Source organism: Arvicanthis niloticus, chromosome 10, assembly GCF_011762505.2.
Source record: "Arvicanthis niloticus isolate mArvNil1 chromosome 10, mArvNil1.pat.X, whole genome shotgun sequence".
Classification (NCBI taxonomy): domain Eukaryota; kingdom Metazoa; phylum Chordata; class Mammalia; order Rodentia; family Muridae; genus Arvicanthis; species Arvicanthis niloticus.
Window position 1 is genome coordinate 28,439,038 of NC_047667.1, and position 25,610 is coordinate 28,464,647.

General features: G+C 36.0%; 1 protein-coding gene across 1 annotated transcript; it reads left to right on the top strand.

The window, feature by feature from the left end:
- The first annotated feature begins 3,005 nt into the window (after nt 1-3,005).
- On the top strand, nt 3,006-22,554 carry F13b (coagulation factor XIII B chain). Its single transcript, XM_034513571.2, has 12 exons — nt 3,006-3,295; nt 5,896-6,096; nt 8,351-8,536; nt 9,149-9,325; nt 9,627-9,803; nt 11,978-12,157; nt 12,358-12,543; nt 13,605-13,787; nt 16,490-16,690; nt 17,616-17,798; nt 21,148-21,361; nt 22,178-22,554. Exons 1-12 carry the CDS (start codon nt 3,214-3,216, stop codon nt 22,209-22,211), a joined length of 2,004 nt encoding a protein of 667 aa, XP_034369462.2. The 5' UTR covers nt 3,006-3,213; the 3' UTR covers nt 22,212-22,554.
- The last annotated feature ends 3,056 nt before the right edge of the window (nt 22,555-25,610 follow it).

Sequence of the window (25,610 nt, forward strand, 5' to 3'; positions counted from 1 at the left end):
CATGCATCACATCAAGGCAGGACAAGGCAACCCAGTAGGAAAAAAGGGGTCCTGTAGAAAAGAAAACGAGTCAGAGACCACCCCTGCTCTCTTGGTAGTAATCCCACAAGCACACCAAGCTATTCAGCCATAATATGCAGAGGACCTAGGTCAAACTTCTACAGGCTCCCTGACCTCAGTGAGTCCCCATTAGCCCCAGTCAGTTGATTCTGTGGGCTTTGTTCTTGTGTCCTTGGCCCATCTGGTTTCTCAGATCTTTTTTTTCCCCTCTTCTACAGAACTCCCTGAGCTCTGTGTACTGTTTGGCTGTGGGGATCTACACTTGGTTCCATCAGTTGCCAGACGAACTCTCTGGCTTCTCTGATGACGATAATGCTAGATTCCAGTCCCTGAACACACTGCAGGCAGGACAGACTTGGTCAAAGGTTTTGTGTTTGGGTTGGTGTCCTAATCCCTCCTCTTGAAACCTTGCCTGCTTACAGAAGATGGCTGGTTCAGGCCCCGTGTCCCGCATTACTGCGAGTCTGCTAGGGTTACTCTCAGATCCCATAGAGGTTTCATTGGACTCTATTCGTACCTCGCCCTCTCAATGTGACCCCCCCCTTCCGCAATTCCAGTCTTTTCTACCAGTATTTTCTCTGCCTCACACCTGCTCTCGGTCCATCAGCAACATTTATATTTCTCTTTCATGTACCAGAATTGAACACATTCATGTACCAGTTTGGTGCACTTCATCTCAAGCACAAAGCTGCTTGGGACTTGTCTAGCTCCTCTGTGCACACTCATGTAGATTTTAGACTGTACTCTGACATATCAGTTACAGTTGTAGTAAACTGTAAACCTAAATTACTGGTTTCCTTGAGCTTTGTGAGTGTTTATACCAAACCTGAGAAGGTTTTAAGTCATCGCTGGCAGTCTTAATTTATAGTCAGTCACATCACATAGAAGTGTAGATAGCATAGTGATCCAGCATCTGAAGTAATGCAAAGTCTTTAGAGTGTAATCTTAAATGGTCTTTGGGTTATAATTTAATTCTAAAATACCCAGTCGATATAAAGGTTTTTCCATATGTTTGATGTTATGTGTTGAATATAATGGAAGATATGGTTGGAGATACAGTTTGTGTGTCTGTGTGTGTTTGTGCGCACATGTGTGTGTGTGTGTGTGTGCACGCGCGCACGCAGTTTATTTCGATTGGAACTGTAAAGTTTCTGATGATTAGGTATTATCACCTTAAAACAGTCTGCTGGACAAGGGTCAGTGTTCCATGGTAGGGAAGCTAGAGACAGATAGACACCATTCCGCCGAATAATCCAGATATACTACAAATTACAGAATGAAAGCATAGCATTACAAAGATAGTAAGGACATAAAACCAACAAGAAAACAAACCAAACAGCAAAAGAGCTAATTTTAAAAACATTTTATGGGGAAAGGGGATGACAGCTGTATTGTAAATAAATAACATACCCAATAAAAAAATTAAAAAAATTATTCTTTGAAAATTTAAAACATTCATCCACAACTGTCTTCCTCAAACTCCCCCTAGTACCTTTCACACTCTTGGTATCTTTCTAAACAATTGTTACTAGTGACTCCTGAGTCCAGTTAGTACTTTCCATATGCACATGAGTATGTGGTCACCAACAGGGACAGGAAACCTATAAGTAGTTACATTCCCAGGTGAGAGTGAATTCAGCTTCCACAGCAGCTATCAACAGCAAATAACTCCTTCCATGGGTCAGAGCCTTTGGATCCCCTTCCCCATTCATGGTAGAACTTTGACTGGCTTAATTTTGTGTAGGTCTTGTGCATTTGACCCCAGCTGATGTGAGTTGATATGAACAATAACAATGTCCTGTCCAGAAGTCGGTATTTCATAGCTCCCTTCTGCATCTGCTGCCTCTTACATTCTTTCTGCAATGTTGCCTGAACCTTGGATGGTGGAAGGTTGATATAAATGATCTGCCCACAGTTGAGCATTCAGTTTTTATTCTTGGCTGCTTTGCGTTACTTACTCTAGAGAGAAAGTTCAGTATTCAATGATGACAGTAGCTCGAATCTAAGCATATGAACATAAATATTTAGAATGCACTTTGACACCCAGGCCACTTAGTATGACAACAGTGTCTCCCTAGGGCCTATGATCTCTCCATTCAGAGACTTTGACCATGCTTACTATACCAGGTATAAAATCCTGTGGAATAGACCTCAGTCTAATCAGAAAACTGCCCATCATCTCACTATTGTATCATTGTGTACATCTTAACCAACATGGAAGTATGCGAGACACAGATCTGGGTAAGATCATTGAAGTTTCCAAACTCAGTAAAGCCAGCATCACAGGATACCAAAGCAGACAAGGATATCCCTGATGAATAGACACAAGCACAAACATGAAATTAGTACACACATCTGAATGGAGTGTATACCACTGCCAACTAGGACTTGCTCTTGAGATGCAAAGATGAGTTAACTAAGGAACCTAACTAATATACCACATCAAAGACATGAAGGATGGGGCCGCAGTATAATACGGGGCACTGCTATGCTCTGAATATGTCTTCAGATCATCATGTATAGGGTCCTCAATTCTGTAACCTAGTAGTTTTCAGAGGTGAGGCCTAGGTGGATAGTGTGTAGGCTCTGGAGACAGGGCATTATGTCTTACCTATAGTGGTCACTTAAACTTTCTCACAAGTGAGTAGTACTGTAATGCTATTCATTTGGCCTCTTCTTGCACAGCTCAAACACAGCACATTTGTTTTAAGAGAAGATCATTTATGTTTTGGGGGACTGAAGTCCGGACAATATATTTTCACATCAGGTATCCAGTGCCTCACGCTCCCTAAGTTCATCTTTGCTCCATTCAAGGTTGATAAACAGCAGCGGGCAGGTAGACTTTGCCCTGGGAGTAAATAGTTGTGAATCTGATTTGAAATATACCCTTCCCTATTTGGCCTGGATTCATTATTTATGCTGCTGTCATTTTTGCCTCTGTTGCTTCATGTGTTCTTATTAAACTCAGAAAGAAAAATATTGTCAGCTAATACTGGCACAGTATTTTCAATCATTTGAGAATAGTTTAAGTAAAATGTTACCTTGTTCTAAAGGTACTTAGACAGATATTGTAATTATTAACTTGTTTTGTCAAGAGAAGTATTGTGTACTTAGTAATGAGATCCTGGGTGCTTTAGGGCTGTAAAAATCTTCATGACACATACACTGAAGATGAGGCCGAGACACTTGCCATTTACTCTTATATTAATCATCTCAGGAGAACTCTATGCGCAAGGTAAAATTAATTCTGTTATTACTCTTTATTCTTTAAAATATATATGGAGAATGGAGAGTCTAGGTGTCATAATACTTGAATACTTAAAATATTATTCTAATATTTCATTTTAACATACCAATTTTGTAATGCATGCTTTAAATAAAAGTAACTTGTTTAAACAGTTTGATAATGTTTCTTTGGGATCCTTTATTTCTCTCGATTTGGGAGCATGGGGAGCCAGGATCTAACCACTTTAAAGTGTTTTCTGGTTAATTTGGTATTAGCCAAATTAATTCTGGTAATGCTGGTAATCTAGTCAGTTTGAAAGTCACATATTCACCTTAATTATAACTTTAGGCAAGGATTCATGCATAATAATAACACTTGCCTGAGTTTAGTTCTCTACTCTTAAAAAGAGGAGAAAGTTTAATGTGGGAAATATGAAAAAGAACAAAATTACTAGCAAGGTTTCTCCTCATGATTTTATTTTCTTTGTCTGGAGTTATTACATAGTGATTATTTTGATGCCAATATTGTTGATTATAGAAACAGGAATATTGGAAGAGAGTGAGAGAGTCCAGATGTGATTCTGTCAAAATAATGCTATAAGTCAAATTGTCTAGATATATCAATGTTACAGATTTGAGGTATAACCCAGGGCAGTGCATTCGTTGATTAGTGTTGTCTCTTCTGTCCAAAACAGCAACCGTTTGGGCCATCGCTGTTTTCCATTGCATGTACTTTGGGTCCTTCCAAACTCCTCCTTATTATACATGGGAAATACTAGGTTTGGGGATTTTACTGCATATGTTTCACTAGATGCTGGCAGTGGTATGGTGCCTATAATTTTGTCTTGTTTTTCTCAGCCATGGTTGATGTTATCATCATTTTCTCTCTAAGGCAGCAGAACATGGAGGTAACCATTCTGACTTCTTTACCATGGGTCACTTTGCCTCCTCAGACAAGTCACATGGCTTATATGCAACTATCTTCTTTCATTCATTGTTATGCTTTTGAAGATGATTTGAAATTGTAGGCTTCTATCAAGCTCACTCTATTGGAAGATTGTCTAAACTATTGGTTCACAACCTTTGGGTCATGACCACTTTGGGGTCATGTATCAGATATCTTACATACCAAACATTTGCATTTGATTCACCATAGTAGCAAAATTATAATTATAAAGTAACAACAAAGTAATTTTATGGTTGGGGGGGGGTCATGACAACATGTTCCTAAGGTTCACAGTATTAGGAAAGTTGTGAACCATTAATCTAAACTATGCCACTATCTGTTCTGTCATTAAAGGGAACTAGTTTGCAATCTGATACTGTTATGAACAGTGCTAATATAAACACTTTTGTCTCTTTGGAGTCAAAGTACGTTTATATGAGGTGACTTACTATGTGTTGTTCTGTGATAAATATCTGCAACATATTTTCTCCTATATGAGAGTCCTGTTTCTCCAGTTATTGGAAAGGTCTGTCTTTTTCCTTTCTGTCATGTTAGTGGTATTGCAGTAGTTCAATGGTTTGAATGTGAATTTCCCAATGACTGGCAAGCTAAATATTTGTTCTCTGGCCACTTAAACATGCTGGTTTTCAAACTTATTCTTGAAAGTTTTTATTTTAATTTGCTATATGCCATTTTCCCCCAAAATGATAAGCCACTTATTTCACAATTGTGTGTGTTTTTGTATCTCAAGGACCTCATCTGGTCTAGAACTGTGCCATCTGATATAGGAGACACTAGTCACCGAAGGTTGGCAGCCTGCATGTCTCTCTGGGTTTCTATCTTCAGGCTCATCCATCTTTAGATAGATGAATTTGGAAAAAAATCCAGGAAAGTCCAAAAACCAAAACTTGAATTTGAATTCACATTTATAAAATGGTGATCAGACACTGTACTAAATGTTCTTTTGAATTCACATTCATAAAATGATGATCAGACATTGTACTAAATGTTCTAAGCACCTAGAGATGATTTCAATTACATGGGTGGAAATATTTAAGCTATATGCAAATTTTTCATCACTAAACATAAAAGATTTGAGCATCCACGGGTTTTGGCATCTATGGGGAGACTTGGAATCAACTCCCTGCCAATACAGAGTGTCCACTCCATGGCTATTGAGCACTGAAACAGCTGGTCCGTGCAGAGCTGATCTGTGATTGGAATGCCTGCTGGATTTAAAAAGTGTAAACAAAGAATATAGAACACTTTAACACATTAGATTAAATAAAACCTATTATTAAAATAAACTAAGTTTTCATTTTTATTTTTACTCTTACAAGTGTAACTTTCAGAAATGTTAAAATTGCTTATGGGATATCATGGTGTATCCCTGAGAGTGTTCTACAAAACAAAGTCAAACTTCCAAGAAGTCCCCTGTCAGTTACTCTGGTAACAGATGTTCTGAATTGCCAGCGTATATAAAGAGGGGAGGGAATGATATTAGATATTTAGACTACACCAATATCACTTCTAAACTTAGGTTATGAAAATAAGTGCAACCCGAAGGATCTACTGAAAAAAAAATCTTTAGGAATGTTGTTTCATCATGAGTTTCTTGGGTTTGCGTGTTTTTCCATTTTCAGCTTGAGTTTTCCTCATTTCAGAGAAACAGTGTGATTTTCCTAACGTGGAAAATGGAAGGATTGCCCAATATTATTATACATTTGAAAGGTTTTACTTCCCCATGAGTGTAGACAAAAAACTATCATTCTTCTGTTTGGCTGGCTATGCAACTGAAAGTGGGAAGCAAGAAGAGAAAATCACGTGTACAGCAGAAGGCTGGTCTCCAAAACCAAGGTGCTACAGTAAGTCTGTGCATGCTGCCAACTCAGTTATTATAGACTAGTTGTTGAGAAAAGAATGCTTATTTATATGAACAAGAATTAAATTTTATATACATATATAACAACAAAAGTACTGTTATAAAATACCATACATGAAATTCTGTAAATGATGTTGCTATATCAATGAGTCATTTTATTTGGTTTTAATAGTAGGTGGGAAGAAATACCTAAAAATATACATCTAAATAGCTAAAAAAGGCACATCTGAGCTACTTTAAGTAAGACAGGACTTATTATATTTATAATCTATAATAGGAAGCCAGAATAAGAGATTGTTTTTACAGGATGAACCTTTATAATGTTTTTTTGTGTATATTTGTCACAAATCTGTGTGGCCACTTTTCTTTTTCCTACCCACTGAAAGCTGAAGTTTTGTGCATGCTGACTTCAGCTATGTAAGTAGTAGCATACTGGGATCATGTATTGCTTCCTTGCATCACATGTTACATTATCACCGGCTTCCCTGTACTTAGGTGAAATGTCTTGAGTCCCCTGAATTCCTGTTTTCCAGAGTAAAGGGCTTCCATTAAGTGCTCTCCATTTAGAAGAGGCATTTTTGGTATGGTAGTAGCGGTGGTTGATAGACCTAGTAAACAGAACTGCATAAGTTAACCATTCATTCTGTGACTTCAGGACAGACCAGAATATTTTATAACAGAGTTATAAAATAAATGTCATTATAATATCATAGAAAGAAGTCACATTCCTTGAACTTACTATCTTAAGAGACAGAAAATTGCAGAGATTGACATGGGGCCATAATCATTAAGACAGAATCTCTGTAGTCAACTGACTGCATGTGATCTCAACACCATCCCTGTGAAAGTGATGTGAAAATTCTTAGCTTGTTTCTTATGCATAAAATGGAGTAGGAACTTTGACATAGATCACCACACAGTTAGTACTAAATGTATTTGTGATAATATAAATATGTTGGGCAAATCTCTAAACCCTTCTAGATTGCTTTGTCAAAAGTTCCAATAATATGGCTTATAAAAATTATAGGATGCCTAATGTGAAGGTAATTTTTTATGTGTACCTTACTGCTGCACATATTTATCAAAAACTTGGTTGTAGATTTAAAGGTTTTCAGGTGCATATATATGACTTAGTAAGACCACATACCCTGACTCCTGGATCCCAAAATACTTTCTAGAATAATGAACGAATGAAAATTTTACAATAAGTTAATTTAGCATTATTTAATGAATTCATTAAGAATGTTTTTGATTAGCCAAGAAAAAAAAGCCAGGTTCAGAACTAAGTCTTTTAGTTAGGAGAGATGACAGAGGTTCTGGTTAGTCAACAAAATGATGGACTGGGTATTAGGACTATCTTGTACCTCACTGGTACAAATTGGCATAATTATGCTCCAATTGTATTTTGAGAGAAAAGTTTTATTTTAACAGGAAGGGTGATATGTAGGAGGATCCAAGGTGGGAGGGGTACCGAGAGGAAGAGAAGGAGTAAGGAGAGGAGAAGAAGGAGAGGAGAAGCTAGGTGATGAGAGAGAGAAAGAGAGAGAAAAAAAGGGGGGAATATGGAGGCAGTTGTTCACATGTCTCCACCAGTCAAAGATAGTTGATATATCTAGGCTGGGTATTAGGTTACTTCTGATTAAGCATTATCAAACTTATAAAGCCTTTGACTAACATTTTTTATAAAGTGTATAATAGCAAAAAGGAAAAGGGGACATGGAATAGGGGTTTTCTGGGGGAAGGGAATGGGGAAAGGGAATGGCATCTGAAATGTAAATAAAATATCAAATAAAAAAGATTTAAATAAAAAAGAATGTTTTTGATTACATTATAAAACAGCAGAATGATACATCAAGTAGGACAAGAAGAAATTGCTTTTTCTTGTGCTTACTGGCAACTTGTGAAAAGCTATTAGTGTATTTTCCAAAAGAAGATATGGGAAGGGTAGGAGTGTCTAAAGAAATGGAAACTTGTCGATGCAAAAAGAGTTGATGTTAAACTGAATCCATTCCCAAAGAAATTTCATGCAAGGCATGTAAGATATTTCCAAAATTAAACCAAATCAAGGAATTATAGAGCAAACATTATTTTATTTCTCAAAATTCCAACTAAGAAACATTGTGTATTTGAGTTCATTTTACAATTTAGTGTGAAGTACTTAATATGAGTTTTATTATTAAACAAATAGACATTGTAATTTCATCATGAAACAACGCACATTTACTTTTACAACACAGAAAAATGTCTGAAGCCTGTCCTAAGGAATGGCTATGTCTCCGATGGCAAAGTACTGTACAAAATTCAAGAGCATATGCGCTACGGTTGCACTTCAGGATACAAAACCACCGGGGGAAAGGATGAAGAGGTTGTCCAGTGTCTTTCTGAAGGGTGGTCTTCTCAACCGTCCTGCAGGAAAGAACAAGGTGCACACACAAGAATGCAGCAGCATATTCAACTCTGAGGTTAATCCTTGAGAGGCAGTTTTATTTTGTATAGGTTATTTTCCACTGTGTCTCTTCTGTGTGACAAGTTGACAGTATTTTGCTGTTTTAAAAATGCTTGTGTTTTCTTAATCCATGGGGTACACAAGTCCTCTGCCTCATCAGATTTTACTTTGGACTAACTAGAAAGAACTAAAGTGCTCAAAGTGAGAGAACTTTGCTAGGCTTTTCTGTGTACTTTATACAAATATTTTCTTTATTGCTAGAATATGTGTCAGTATAAGTTGTTTAAATTACACAAATATACAGATAACACTTGATAAAAATATTATGTCACAAGATTTCATTTGAAATGAGGCCTTTGGTCAAGTTCAATGAGCCAATATTTCAAAGTAGAAGACTGATAGGGGACTATGACAATGAAACCACAGAGGCAAAGGCAACGTGGTCCCTTCAATTTTACAACAGTCTCCTTTGCCAACTGCTATATTATAATTAACATTCAATGGGATATACTTTGTGACTCCTTTTTAATAGTCTAGGGTATTGGCAAAGCTTATCAAGGTTCATAAAATAAATGTTTAACTTTTTCAGAGACATGTTTGGCCCCTGAGCTGGATCATGGAAATTATTCCACGACGCAGAGAACATTCCAAGTGAAGGACAGAGTGGGGTACACATGCTCTGCGGGCTACTACACTGCTACAGGGAAGCAGACCGAGGAAGCAGAGTGCCAGGCTCATGGCTGGTCCCTCACGCCACAGTGCAACAGTAAGAAGTTTCTTGATGCCATATAAGTTGTCCCATGTTCCGTGTCTCTCAGTTTTGGTTTCAGTTGTAATTTAGTTAACAGACTTTGGTCATTTAAGCTCTCAAAAGAATCTCATTTTAACTATTTGGAATTCAATTCAATTAAAACTGCTGGTATTTAGCAAGACAAAATATATTAGTTAGCTTATAGAACAATATAGCAAATCTTTTAATATCTATTCCAGATATCGATTATAAATAGTGAATTGTTCTACTAAAAAAGTAAATGTTTTGTTATTTTTATCTATGTCTTCATTTTTAGAATTAATGTGCTCTTCTTTGAGATCAATAGAAAATGGCTATTTTCATCCTGTAAAGCAAACCTATGAAGAAGGAGATGTTGTTCAATTTTTTTGTCATAAAAATTATTACCTAAGTGGATCTGATCTAATTCAGTGCTATAACTTTGGCTGGTATCCAGAATCTCCCATATGTGAAGGTAACTTTTAAAAATTTCATACTTAAAAAATAGCTTTATTAATCCATGATCTCTGAATGATCACATCAAATTCTAATTCCAGAACTATTTTTAATTATTATATATCAAGTCAACAAATTGTTTTTTTTCTGAAGAAACTAAGCTTTGTATGCATTTGTGTAGTAACTATTGTCTGTTATGTTCAACATGAATATACCTGAGTATAGTATATACATATGTAGTATGTGCATATGTTTGTGTAGGTGCATGAATACCTATACATGTGGAGGCTAGAGGTCCATGCCAGGTGTCACCCCTGGTTCTTATCCTTAGTTTTTGACAGAATTCTTCTCATTGAACCAGAACTTAGTGAATTAGCTGGTCTGCTTAGGCACTGAGCATCAGATTGACTCCATCCTACCTCCCAAGTGCTAGATTACAGGCACCTGCCACTGTGTCTGGCTTTTATAGGGATGCTCCCTGTTAGGTCTTCCTGTTTACAAGGCAAACATTTTTGCTAATTTCACCATCTCTATAATCCTTTAATATATTAAAACCTTTGTTATACATTTTCAATCTAGCTGGATGAGCCACTTTTTAAATTGGCCATGTATTTCTTGATATGAAAAGTACATCTCCAAAATTATGAAGTGGGAAGCATACAAGCAGACTATTAACCTGAAGGGAAAATGGGAAATGAGGTCAGTCATGCATTTAGAGCAGTCCAGACACGTAATAGCTAAGGGTGGATTTCTGTCACTGGCTGTGTTCAAAGGGGAGCCATGACCACATGTCAAAGATGCCAATTCATAGCATAGGGGAACCTCATGTTGCAGACGAAACTCAAGGACAAGCATGTGAGTAAACATTCAAGATTTCGATTAGTATAGTGTGAGAAAATTCCCACTTCTAGATTCATAGACATGACAGATAGTATTTGAACTGGGTCTGAAAAATAAATGGAAATCTGAGGATTTTTTTGGGGAGAGGAATGAGAGGCAAAAGGTGTGATAGCCACTATTTTGCTATAACATAGAAGATAGTGCTATTACTGACAAGTAGACCAATGGCATGGAAATAAAAGAGAAAAACATAATTGAAATAGATGGCAGCTGGAAGAAAAGAGGTATCTGGACAGGACATGGATGGCAGTGCCTGTACCTATCAGAACTCTATAAGCAGTGAGTGGTGGCTTTGCCGGTTTACCAACTTTCCAATTGAGTCCAATAGCCTTGTAATAGCAGTATGCGGGGGAGGGGTCACCTCCTATACACCTGTAATTTTAAAATTAATAGTTATTGTGTGTAGTGTAGCAGTATGTTGAACAATATACTTCCCACTTCCAATATCCCCATCCTAATCCTAGAGACAGCATAATAAACTTACTTACATGGCAAAATAACAGAGACGACTAAAGATCGGGAGGAGTGGCTCTTATCTGAGGTTATTTATTTGGATCCTAAATATAGCAAGTGTCATCGTAAAGGGGACTGGAGGGGTACTTGACCACAGAAGAGTAAGTTGGAGCTGTAACAAATGGAAGAGAGCAGTTTTAGCTTCTTTATCTATAATATGTGAGGAATTTAGGACTGAAGAAGAAGGCCTGTAAGATACTCCAGATGGCCTGAGACTGTTGCTTCACTGGCTCTGTAGGTCAGGAGTGTGGGTGTGGCTCTATTTGGCTGCTGTGCGGCATCAGTGCCTGCCCAAAGGCTTGGCTTGGGAGTAATACTCCAAATTCATTTCGGGTGTTGATAGCTGTCTGTGCTCTGCAGGCTGCTGAGCCAGTATTGGTGGCTTTTGGCTGAGGTAGCAAGCTCTAACCCTTGCCTTCTGGCCTCCTTCATTTGGACTTCCACAACATGTCAGGTTGATTCTTCAAAACCAGTAGGGAGAGAGTCCTTCAGCAAGAATGGCATTTTGAATGTATGTGAGCCATCATGTAACATAACCACATGCTAATTCATCAGCTTTCCTTAAGAAACAAATGCCAGGTCCCACTCATGGAGAAGGATGTTGTATCAGACAATAGTCAGGCAAGGGTGTTTCTGGAGTCTGTTGGCCATATTCTCTATGATGCTTAATCCTATAAATATCTCCAATGAATCTTTATTGTTTTTTTTTTTAAAAATTATGACTAAATAGGCTGGTGGGCTTTTTTTTGTTGTTGTTTGTTTTTGTTTTTTTAACACAAGGAAGAAGAAATCGATGCCCTCCTCCACCTGTGCCTCTAAATTCTAAAATTCAGCCACAGTCAACAACGTACCGTCATGGAGAAACAGTACATATAGAGTGTGAGCTTAATTTTGTGATTCAGGGTTCAGGAGAACTACTCTGTGAAAACGGGAAGTGGACAGAACCTCCAAAATGTATTGGTTGGTAAAATCTTTTTTGTTAATATTTCAATATGTGTATTTACTAATAAATTTTATTGTGACATTCTTGTACATGTGTATCATTGTCCCTTGCTGTAATTCACAATCTACCCATGCAATTCTTCCTACTTAATAATATCTTGAATATGTGTCTCCTAAAATGCTATGGTTGGTTTCGTTCTTTAATTGTACCTTCACAGAAGCAAAGGAGAAGATAGCCTGTGAGCAACCACCCTCCGTTGAGAATAGCATTGCACACCCACACTCTGAGACTTACTACAGTGGGGACACAGTGACATACAAGTGTGGAGGGGGCTACAGTCTCCGAGGGTCAAGTACGATAACTTGCAATCATGGTCGCTGGACACTGCCCCCTGAGTGTGTTGGTATGTGGGCTACTTCTAACATTTAAGCCTAAGATGTTGTTTGCATGTGTTCAGTCTGTCTATTCATGGACAGACAGTAATGCTTGCAAAATTTAGAGACACGTAGCTACTGGATCCACTGTGTGAATTTTAGAATATGTAGATGTTTCTATAGAACTTAGGGCAAATTAATAGTTCAGAATCAAAGACTTTATTCAAAAAATAATTTTTAAAAAATCAAAGGCATCACTAGTGCTAGGGTGGTGTATCGGTTTTGTTAACCTCATGAACCTTAGTGACCACACTTACGTGGGATATGTTTTATTAAAGAAGCACGTAGAGGGATGCCTGGTTAGTGGATGGCCATGAGTATAATCTATTTCCCCTCTCCAGTGTACTATGGTCAATACAGGACACACTCTTTTAGACCCCAGGTAAACCCTGCTGATTGGAATCTTGCATTTTACCTCTGAGTCTTACAGCTTCGAAGAGGCTCACGTTTGGTGTTAGATTTTACTGAAGGAAATCTTGAGCTCTACTTACTGCTGATGGCCACCCTTCCAACTGTCTTTCTCATGTTTTCTTTTGATTAGATATGGAAAATAATGTTCCCCAAGCATGCTTATCTAAGGTATTTATTACATAAGAAAACGGCCTAGAAAAGAGGTTAAATAAATTAACTGGGGAAGAGAAAGTGAGAGTGAGAAAGAGTATATATTTCATCCATGTGTTAATTGAAAATAGAAATGAAAGGAATTGAGAAGGAAGAAGATAGGAGTGGGTAAGGCCCAGTGCAATGTTAGACTGGACCATAATTTTTAGGATCTTTTTAAGCATTTAAGAACATCCTTATCATTGTCGCTTTACCGTCAAGAAAAGAAGAAACGTACACAAATTTGTTCTTGGTTAAGAACAAGATATATTTTTAAAAAATACTTACGCTAAAAACTTTTCAATTTTTTGATTAACTCAGAAACCATTGTCCCTAGTGATAGTGCAAATATTGAGATACCATGTTTTGGAGAGCTGTATCATTGTATTATTGCAGGTTTACTAAATTTCCAAACAATTCCTTTTCTTAGAGAATATTGAGAATTGTAAGCCTCCTCCTGACATAGCAAATGGTGCAGTCGTTGATGGGTTACTGGCAAGTTACACAACAGGATCTTCAGTGGAGTACAGATGCAATGAGTATTATTTATTGAATGGATCAAAAACATCTCACTGTGAACAAGGAATGTGGTCATCTCCACCTGTCTGCTTGGGTAAGAAAGAGAACACATTACTGACTTTATTCATATATACATTTATACATTTTTATCTGATTTAATTAGGAGAGCTGTTACATCCTAGTATGGATCTACATATATTTTTTGCAGTTATTTTATTGTAAAAATATAAATATCATGTAATTGGATATTTTTGGACACAGTAAGTGGACAATCCAATGACATTACAAATATTTAAATTTGTAACCTGTTCCTTTATGTACAGTGTTGTGCACTCACTATCTTAGCTTGCAATGATCATTGTTGTTGGCGTTGACCCAGTTTCTTCTGCACCCAAATGGTCACCTTTCTTACATCTCATAACCTCTTTTGAACTATTGTTGATGACTTAGATCATTACACACCACAATAATGTCATACACAAGCGTGAACACGATGCAAATTGTGTATACTGTGTGTGGGACATGTTTTCTCCACTTAAAATATTGTATAAATCTACATTTTATATTTTATGTTTGATGTTTTCATGCCTGCATAGAATTCCATAGTGTTTGTATACCATAATCAATTCAAATAATCATGTCATTGACATATTTAATGTTTGACATTTTTACATAATAATTAATACATTTTGTAACAAAATAATTTTGTACTTAAAATTTCATCTTTTTCTTTAAAAAGTTAATGACATTTATTTTTTCCCATTTTTTATTTTCTTACAATTTTTTCCCCAGATTTCTTGACCAAATATCTGAAATTTTAATGTTTTCTTAATTATTGAATTAAGAAATTCAAAGATTATTGAATTTGTTTTAAGTATAACTTGGGCAGCTTTCAGTTTTCTAATGTACACAGGTTTGTTTTCATTTTCTACTTTTATGTGGGCTATAGAAACACAATGTATATTAACTCCTGAGAATCACATAGATTAGAAATATTTTTTTGATTTTAAATTTTATTTATAATATTTTAAAACACAGTCACCTTCAGTTTTTGCCTTTGTGGTTTCTATACGTCAAGTCATTCTGAGAATGCTATGACAATCAAATTAAATACATTGTCAACTACAATTTCTCTGCTACTATTATTATTACTATTATTAATATTATAATTATATATTATAATTATTATAATATTATTAATAATTAATAATATTATTAATAGTAATATTATTATTACTATTATGTTGTCATAAATGCTTTGATATTAGGTTCTTGTGGATGTGACTGATATTTAGTCTGAAATACAGTCTGAGAACAGAGCTTAGATTAAAATAGTGGCTAAACAACTTTTTAAGGAAGAGCAAGATTTAAAGAAATTCCATCCTATTCCTGGAACAGTTGCCATAAGACATTCTGACATAACAGTAATGGATCAAAGCGTATACTGAGCAAAGGCCACTTCTGTTGGCAGGGTATGATGTGAGAGGGTGACCATCTCATTATCTCTTAGACTCAGTAGTTCTTCCACTGCAGGTTGAAACAACTGTATAAGGGGCACGGTTTTCCATCTAAATCAGTATTCAGACATGAGTCTCTCTAGCTTCTCCCTGCTCATCTCCTTGTTCCAATAATGCTTCAGCCATACTGCTTTCTTTATCTTTACCATTATTTCATCTCCAGATGACCTTTATATTGATTGCTCCCTGTATTGGAAAATGACAAGATCCAATCCTTAAAAACCATTGTCAAATGTACTTCTCATTTAGGTTTACTGGAGTCATTTTACCTAAAAGGGCACACTCCCTTTCTCCAGCTTTTATGGCAGCCCTTCCTCTACCCTCCTCTTTTGTTCTCTAACTTACAGTGCAGCTGTAAGATGGTCACGAATCACAGTAGTTTATGTATTTATTTTATTTATGATTTACCATGGGAGCTTCTTTTGCAGCCAAAGCTCCATGAGTTCTCATGGGTAGGTGTGTAATGAATGCCAGGTTCTCTGGAAATGATATTTTGATTTTGAAAACTATTTGGTTTAAGTCCATCATATCATAAAAATAAGAAATATTAAGTAATTTGCAAGTCATAAATTATATATTTTATTATTTATATTGTCATATTATGGGCCTCAAGACCAGATTGAGCAGGTTATATGGCCTGAACCTTGAGACAAAGAAGTAACAGGCCCCAGCTATGATGGGAAAGCAACTCAGTTCCTTCTCCCCTCTGTTGCCTTCACAAAGGAGATCTGGCCATGCCTCTCCTGTGGCTTGGTGTCTGTCTCCTGCAGATGTAGAAGGGACATGTGGAAATGTTCTTTCTTATTTATGGTTCTCCTAGGATGCAACTTTGTTGCTCTCACCCCAGATCATCTTTAAGTTGCATACAGGCATTCCATCTAAAGGCTTCCGGCTAAGTGTCTCCAAAGCCAAACTCCTTGTCAGCATCCCCAGTAACAAACATATATTACCTGAAAACAGGGTGTGGTACACCCTTGGGAAAAGTTATAAATAGTAAGTGATTCTTTTGTCCCATGAATTCCTGTGTTTGCCTACGTGCTAAAACCTGAAAGCAAGTGAGTCCTTGATGCAGTAATGTCCAGCATAAAAATACGCCTCAGTTCCTGTCTGTGTCTCTACATGGTACTTCTTCATCTAACATGGATGTATGATTTCTAGTAATGATGAATGTCAAATGTATAATGTTACTTTTGGTGCCTACTATAATATGCATTTTAAAAACACGTATTACACGTTCGTCAGATTATTGATGATTTTAAAAGATCATTTTGTTTTTCAGAGCCATGCACTATTGATGTGGATCACATGAACAGGAATAACATAGAGATGAAATGGAAATATGAGGGCAAGATTTTACACGGAGACCTAATAGATTTTGTGTGTAAACAGGGATATGGCTTGTCGCCATGGACCCCACTGTCTGAAGTATCTGTGCAGTGCAATCGAGGAGATGTGAGATACCCTGTGTGCATTAGAAGAGGTAAAGCGATAATGTTGGACATGTTGCTCCATCAGTATCTGCAGCCTTTTATTCTGTTACCAGTTGGAAGTGATTCAGTTCTCTGCTTCTGGTCAGCATACGCACTCACAAAGGAAGACCATACTGACAATTTACACTGAAAGGATAATTGTGATGGGAAAATGGGCAGATTTCATAAATAAGCCAAGTGTCAGAGGCTGATTTTCCTCATGCAGGAGACCTCTAAAGCTCCAGTTTACTCAGGATTTACTGGGACCTTTGTCTCAAGAAAGGGTTTAGGGCAGAATGTGAGAGATTTTATTTATTTCCTAGATCTAGGGGCTATTTCTTTTAATAAGAGAAAAGAAAGAGAATACATATGAAAGGCGTACACTTTAAGGCAAATAAACATTTTACATTTTCACCTTTGGTTTGACTAAAAGGGAAAGGGAAAATATTGAATAATATTGTCACTATTTTGCTAGTTGTAAATATGCATTCAGGTTTAACAACATGAAGTCCTAATGATCATGAATGAATGAACATGAAGAATGATCCTAATGATCATTCATTATATAGTATGGTATTTATTGGCCAATTATTTTCTTTTTTCTTTTTCTTTTCTTTTCTTTTTTTTTTTTTTGTTGTTTTTTTTTTTTTTGTTTGTTTTTTGTTTTTTGTTTTTCGAGACAGGGTTTCTCTGTGTAGACCTGGCTGTCGTGGAACTCACTCTGTAGACCAGGCTGGCCTCGAACTCAGAAATCCGCCTGCCTCTGCCTCCCAAGTGCTGGGATTAAAGGCGTGCGCCACCACTGCCCGGCCAATTATTTTCAATATTAGAAATAGTTTTAAGTCAGTGAAACATCTCATTTTGTTTCTGTAGCAATCATCAAAAACTGAAAGTTCATCGTTGCAATTGCTATATTCTGTAAAATCATTTTTTCAGAATCTAAAGGGATGTGTGCATCTCCTCCGGTGATAAGAAATGGAGACATTGTTAGTTCAGCAGCCAGCACCTATGAAAATGGCTCCTCAGTAGAATACCGGTGTTTGGATAACCATTTCCTACAAGGGTCTCAGGTTGCCTATTGTGTAGATGGAGTGTGGACTACGCCACCGTCATGTTTAGGTATGTGCTGCTAAACACCCCTCTTTATTCTGTCATTGAGAGAAAAGGTGATACTGAGATAACGCTTGGATTTTACTTGTTTTATTGATGCTTCTGTTTAACTGCAGGCTTCTGGTTTTACTCTCTCTGTATTATAAGTATCTATAGTTTGTTTACTCTTCAAATTTCCCACCTCCTTGAATCTATCAGCAATGAACAGTAGCGGTGAGGAGTAGAATTACAGAGGCCTCCTTTACCCGTCCTCACGGTTGATGGACTCCTCCTTGTGTATTCAGTTCAGGCATCTGTAGCTGCTGTTACTTTGTAATTGCAAAGCTGTGTCTTGCCTATGAGATGACATTTTGCAGCCCTTTTCTCTATTTTTCAGGTTCTATATTTTTTCTGCACCCTGTTCTGCAATGTTGCCTAGGCTTTATAGGGCATGGTGTAAATGACTTATTCAGTACTGAGTACTCATCCACCCATTCTCGACACCTCATAGGCATTAGTGTCTTTAGTTACCAATATTCACTAGAAAGACAGGATTCATTGATTTTAGCTGAGAGCCGTTCTTTGATTTTGGCTGAGAGTTGCATTTATTTTTTTAATATAAACAAATATTTAGAATGTAGCTTGATTCTCTATCAATTTAGTTAACAAACAGTATTTAATTTCCCCTTGCAACTATGAGATATTTACTACCATAGATTTTTGAGCAAGCTGATTGTTCCAGGCATGTATTCCTGCCTGCAGGATGGATCTCAGATCCAATAACAGTGTTGTTAGCTACCCTGGTAAAAATAATGTTACTATTTCACAAGTTGGTACATCTCATTAGGTAAGTTGGTCTCATAGATCATTATTTATATAGTGATATACTGAGTCTTAAATGTTAACAAATTTAGAAGCTTACTACTATGTGGTCTTATTTCCATGGAATACTTATTACATCATATAGCTATAGTTAGGATTGAGGTAGTTGGGTTTGATCCAATTAGAATTGAAAAGGAAGATGCTTGCTTTCTATGGTTCTATGTGGAGACTTTGATTTTTATACCTTCTTCTAGACTGACAATGGTATATGTGAAGAATACCAAATATGCAGTGCAGTTTTTAACCAAACTAGCATGGTTTCTCATCCTTCTATGACAGTCACAAAATGATGAATACATCGAGACAAATAAATGCAGAGGATCAAGCTCGCTTTGCTACCTTCCAAGCCCTCTAAGTTACCAACTCCAGACCTGTTCATGCTTCTCTTTCTGCTCTCAGACCTGTGAGATTGACGAAAACTTTATTTTTTTTAATATATGTTGTTTGTCATTTCATACTTAGCCTTTTAGCTGAACTGAGACTCAAAAACCAAACAAAATGATGCAAGAGAAAACCCAGCATACACATGCTCAGCAAACAAAGGTTTCCTAGTTCTTCAGTCACTGGCTTGACAGGTGGTTCTTAGATGCCCTGGTGTATTTATAGTTTTAATCAATTTTTAAAATACTTTTAGTTCTTGGTATAAGTTTTGGCATGATATAAGTTTGGTAATAAATAGATGAATGCACAAAGTCTATGAATAAGATTTAAATAGAACCTCATGTTTTATAAAACAATAGTGATTTAAGAAATTTCTCTGGAATGAGCAAGCAGACACCTACAAGAATGGAAGAGTGGAGATGTATTCACAGTGGACAGAAGCCAGGATAAATCTTGAAAGACGTCAGTTCTAAGTCTAACTTGCATTCTCCTTTTATACTCTAAAACTAAAGGTGGGGTGAGCAGATAAGACCACAGGATTTTCTGAAAGCATAAGCAGCAGCAAACTTGGGTGCTTTGCTTTTCAAAGACACATGTTATAGTAAGGTTTTGTTGTCAGGTTGCTAAGGGCAATTGCCTACTGTATTTCATGTATTTTTTCAGAACATTTCTTTTCCCAGTAGCAAAGTTAAGTCATGTTTGTCAATAAACAACATAAGCAGAGCTTTAAATAAATCACTAAATATATCACAAAATGAGTATTTACCAATTGGTGTTTTCTACTTTATTCTACATCAATACTGATTTAAATTACAACTCAATTTGACTTCATTAAAATAATATGTAACAGAGAACCTGAAAATTCTAAGGACCCTTTCCAATCATTTTTATTTAGTGTATTGCCTATCATATAGCATTTGATCAATAGATATTCAATACATTCTTTAAAAGTATGCATAAACATATGATGGTTAGTATGCTACATTAGTTACTCTGGAAACCTTAAATCTACTTCAGAAGAATTTCTTTCATCTTATGTCATTCAGGAGGCAAATGGGACATTAGTAACTCCATTTTGAAAATATTTTGATTTTGTTCTGTTTTTCCAAGAAAGGGTTTCTTTTGTGTAACTCTCTTACTCTGTAGACTAGGCTAACCTAGTGATCTCATAGAGATCTGCCTGCCTCTGCCTCCTGATTGCTGTGATTAAAGGTGTGTACTATTACTGCTGGGTTAAATATTTTGATTCTTGAAATTTTTCAAAATTTTATTTTTATCATGGGGGAATATCAAAGATGTTTATCTATTATTATACATGTTTTATTTTTGTCCTACTTTATGTTAATACATAGCTGAAGGAAAACATGAATACTTTCATTGTTTCACATTTACAATAGCATCCAATCTTCAGTTAAATCCAACCCAATACTCCTCAGTTGGAAATTTTAAAGAGAGAAAACTGTCACCTGCTTTGGACTGTGATAGATCCGAACATTTGCACTAGTCTTGGGAATCTGGCTTGTTTCTACATTGCCACCTTAGTAGTGATTGATGGTTTATCTTGCACATATTGTATATAATATTTATAGGAATATTATAAATGATGTAAAATTTTCATGGTGTCAGAATTCTGACCTTTTTGAAATTAAATGAAACATAAAAATATATTTACAATCAACTACACATATTAAAAATTAACTAGTGGCAAAGTATATGTCCCACTGGCTGCAGAAAATGAATTAAGTCAAGGAACCAAATGAGGACAATATGTGTATAAGGGGTTCCTGGGGACTGAACATAGGACAGGGGTTTACCCTTGTTAGGTAACACTGAGTCATCATTCAGGCACTTTATTTAAATTTTATGAATAAGCAAAGGAAAGAGACTTTTAATGAAATTTTATTACTATGCATTTGACTCAAGTACCACAGTAGTGAATACCATACAGCTACTCTTTGGGGCTAGGACTCAGCATGTTTTCTGACTTCAATAATAATTGTAATATGCTTGCCTCTCTCTGGAATGTTAAGGTCATCCCATATAGGCAACATTGAAAGTGCTGTTAGTACAAGATGCATCAATATAGTTTTCTTCTTAATTTCTTATGTTTGTCCAGAGCCTTGCACGTTATCATTTGCTGAAATGGATGAGAATTATTTACAGTTGAAATGGAATTTTGACAACAGACCACTCATTCTCCATGGCGAGTATATTGAATTTATGTGTAAGAGAGATGCGTATATAACTGAGACATCTGTTATTGGGTCTGAACTTCGAGTGCAGTGTGACAGGGGAAGGCTGAAATACCCTAAGTGTACTCCAATAGAAAGGTAAGAAAATGTACTGAAAATATGTTTTTGTCAGATGTTATTCAAGAGATTCATTATTTTATAAATTCTATAACCTTGTGCTCTACACTACTCTGTTTTTATGTTTGTTGGAGAGAAAAATCATATTTTCTTCATATCTCAATTAAGCTTGACTAAACACTGAACATTTTTGAGTTTCCTGGAGCCAAATTGCTGTTTACTATTTGCTATCTGAGATATTTTGACAGTTGGAAAGCAAATCCATTTGCATATACAATATTTAAATTCAATAATTGACTCATATTTTTGAAATAAGAAAAAAAGCATATTTACCATATTTCCTACTGGTCATAATTTACATATAACAAAATTTTGGAAATACCTGAACAGCTGCAGTTTATGAGCTAACTCCTGGATCTACACAATAACAACCTTTAAAATGTATTCTCTATGCTGTATAAAATTCTTAAGAGCCTTGCCTAAAAATACTTTTTCTGTTTAATTATGATAACATTGGAGTAGAAGATTTTTGTATAATGTTAAAATGTTTGGTACTGGGATCCTCCGTTCCAAGGCATGGGGGATGGTGGAAGCAAATAATTTGAAGAATACATAAACCTGGTGTTAATATAATAAACAATATTAATAAAAACATTAAGCTTTTCAAATGGAACCAGAAATGTAGTTTATTAAGCATGGTTACTTGCTCTTGTTCGTTCCTATTTAAGACATAACTCACATGAAATATTTAGTGACTAAAATTGTAACAGGCACTGGATTATGATTAACATTCTTTTATATTCTCTTCTTTTCTTTTTCTCTCTCTTTCTCATCAAGGAGTCTGTCCTTTCAGGAAGCGTTAAGGACCTGAAGACAAATGGACAAAAGATAAAGAATATTCCAACACAATATGAATCTTGCACAAAATAATTATAGAAAGAATATGCTGAGTTCAGTGTTCTGAGGCTTTTGCATAAAAATATGCTCAATATTTTCCTTATTTATAAATCAAAGCACAAATGTATCTTATTTTAGTTTGCTTAATTTTACATTTAATCTAATCTTTATTGTTATCTTTCACCTGTTAAATTTGATTTATTCATCAAATCATCCCTGTTTTCTATTGATCACTGCTGGACTATATTGTTTCCTTGAGAACGTATGGAAAACACATTTGGGTTTATTATATTCATTAAAATTAAGATTTTCTGTTACTTTTGATTCAGTATTTATATTAATATCAATGATGAACACACTGGGAAAAGGCATATGTAATGATATAGTGTAAGAATTAGTTTATAAAATGAAAGACTACTTTTCAAAGTGTAAAGAACTTTTGAAATTAACTCTAATATATCCTATAAGGATAATAACCAAATTATAGTATAGTATACTACTTATATGTTCAAATAATTACTCTTGTTGTTTTAATATTTCATACTTTCTGCATAATATCTTAAGGACAGGTAGTTGCTGGTGTCATGCAGATTATATTATGGAAGTGGCAGTTCTGAAGGTAACATGATCATGTCAGTTACCTAGCTCAGTGGGTCACTAGAAATAGCAGCACTGCTACCTATTTTTTAAAAAATAACGGTTATATTTCCCGTTGTGACTTCTGTTTAATTACAGGTATGTAGCAGTGTTACCAGGATCATGCCATCCACAGTAAGACTGGGTGTTAGTATAAGAAGAGCAGAGTTGCCCTGTTCATTTAACTCAAGATGTTAGCTTTATTAATGTGACATTTTAAAAAAAAATACCACCAAGCTACAGTTCTATATTGTTTAACTTCTTATTGCAAAGTCTACTCACTTAATTCCAAATTCTAAAAAATGGGGGAATGAAATGATTGACAATGGATATACATAACGTTATGGCCCAAAGGCAGGTATGCACTGCCTAGGGGTTAGGGGTAGAATGGAGGGTTTACAAAGAAAACAAAAAGAGAATGGTTGAATTAATTCAATGAAAATCAGTGGAGATGAGATCAAAAAAGCTGTGTTATGGATTCCCTCACAGAAAACAGGATCGTATGCTTGTGAGGCTGTTGTAGCCTGGAGAATAAATATAAGGCACATGCAAAACATGAAGACATAAATGTGATTTTGTCAGAGTGGGGCCTGGAATGACGAAAGAGGGGATGAGGATAAAAGGGGAAATTATGGGAAAAATATGAACACATTAAAATGAAATATAACTGATAATGAAAGACATGTAGACAGTTCTGGGGAGATATTACATAATATATTACAGGGAATTTCTTGAAGAAACAAAAATAGATACCCACTCAAAGGACAAAGATAGGAATGACCTTTGTTGGGAGGGAGAAATATGGCTGGAACAAGGACATTCACACCCTATGGTTTCTGTTTCTTCTGTGAAAAACAAAAGAGCAATTTACCGGCTGAGAATAGGGAGAGATGATAAATGGGGAAAGAAATTCAGAAAAGCCCAATCCAGTTAGGTAACCTGGAACACATTGCAATACTTCCAGTTCACTTCTGTTAGATGGGTGATGTTGAGAATAATTTTACAGTAATCATCATTTGCTATTCAGAGAACTCTGTGTTTTAAGATCTGTTAAGAAGAATATGAAAAAGCAAACTTTGCTTAGGTAATTTATCATCTTTGTAGTACAAGGATAAAAGATCAAAGAACCACTATGACATGATTATTACCCAGGGGTATTACAAAGTGTAGAAAGGTATTGCTTGTTTCTTCACAGAGAAACTTAAAATTTTCAAGAGGAAATTAAGGATTCATAGATATCTACCCTTTCCGTCATAAAAAGCAAGATCAAAACACTACAGAGCATTATGTATTAAAGGTGAGTTCAGAAGAACTCAGCTTGAGTTTTTTGAGTTTTTGAGGAGAAAATGTGGCTGTAATAGGTCTAACCAAGTGGCTGGAGAAATGGCTCAGTAGATAAGAGCATTGGGTAATCTTGTAGACAGCCAGAGGAAAGTTCCTGGTGTCTACATGGCAGTTCACAGCTGCCTATAACTACAATTCCAGGGGACCTGATGCTGCCTTCTGGTTTCTGCAGCCTCTGTACTCACATGATTCATATACATATACTTATTTGAACATACATACATGTAAAATAAATTAATCTTTTTGAAAGGCTGGCAAAGAATTAAAAGTTGTCTCCTATAGATCCTCAAGAGTTATCCTTGTTGCCTCCAAAGATGTATACAAATAGTACCTTTCTACCTTGTCTATTCTGAATACACCCCATTTGTGCTACTTGTATTAATGATGACTGTTGTCAAGTAATTACTTGTGCATCATTTTGTATCCTAGACAGCAAGAGAAAAACTCTATCTTCCCATGAAGTTCCTAGTTCCAAAGACAACTGAATAACAGAATCTGTGGCCACTTCATCTTCACATTTTAAAAAATTGATTGTCTATTAAAATTAATACTCCTTTTTGTAGTAAATACTTATTTTTTTAATTTTTTGAGTGCATACTGTACGTGAATCATGATAGTTCCATTGATTTGATGAATTCTGTTTCAGACACAGTTGGCATATAACCCATACATAATAGTACTGCTGTGATTTTTAGTCGTTTTCCATTTAAGGACCCAAGATACATTATGTTCACAAAATAACACTCGGTTTCTATTAATCAGCTTTTACTTCTACTCCTTCAAAAGCACTCCGTACAGGTCATTCACAGTAGCCTCCATCATTACAGTTAACTAAAGACAGTCAGAAGTTGTACTTGACTCAAAGAGCAAAAGCTTGCCTGTTCTACAAATACTCAAGTTCTCAACTCCTAAAACCAAACAAACATGTTCTATTGAAGCCACCATAGCCAGGAGTTTAACCTTTCTGTTTACAGTCACGATGTGTGAGCACAAACACAGATCTACAGTGCATTAAGCTAACTCCCAAATCTAAGATAAAATACAAAACAAATATAAAGACATGTTGCAATTCTAGTCACAGACAGAAACTTCATCATTCAGACATCTTCAAGAGGTCATTGTCACACCAGGCTCGAGGCAATAATCAGGGTTGTGACTTGAAGTTCTTGTCATACAGATCTTTCACTTGCAGATAGTATTCAAGGTCATTTTCCTGTGTTTTGGCTGTATTAAGATATCCAGGGATGTCTGTAGTGGGGTAGTTATGCTTTGGAGGTGTTGTATTGCCCTGGCTCTTGTTGATTGTGTTCTTTCAAGGGTCTTTAGCCATCTAGATGGTTTGGGTTCCTGGAGTTCTTGTTATAGTAGTTATTGGGAGTGGATGTATGTTGGT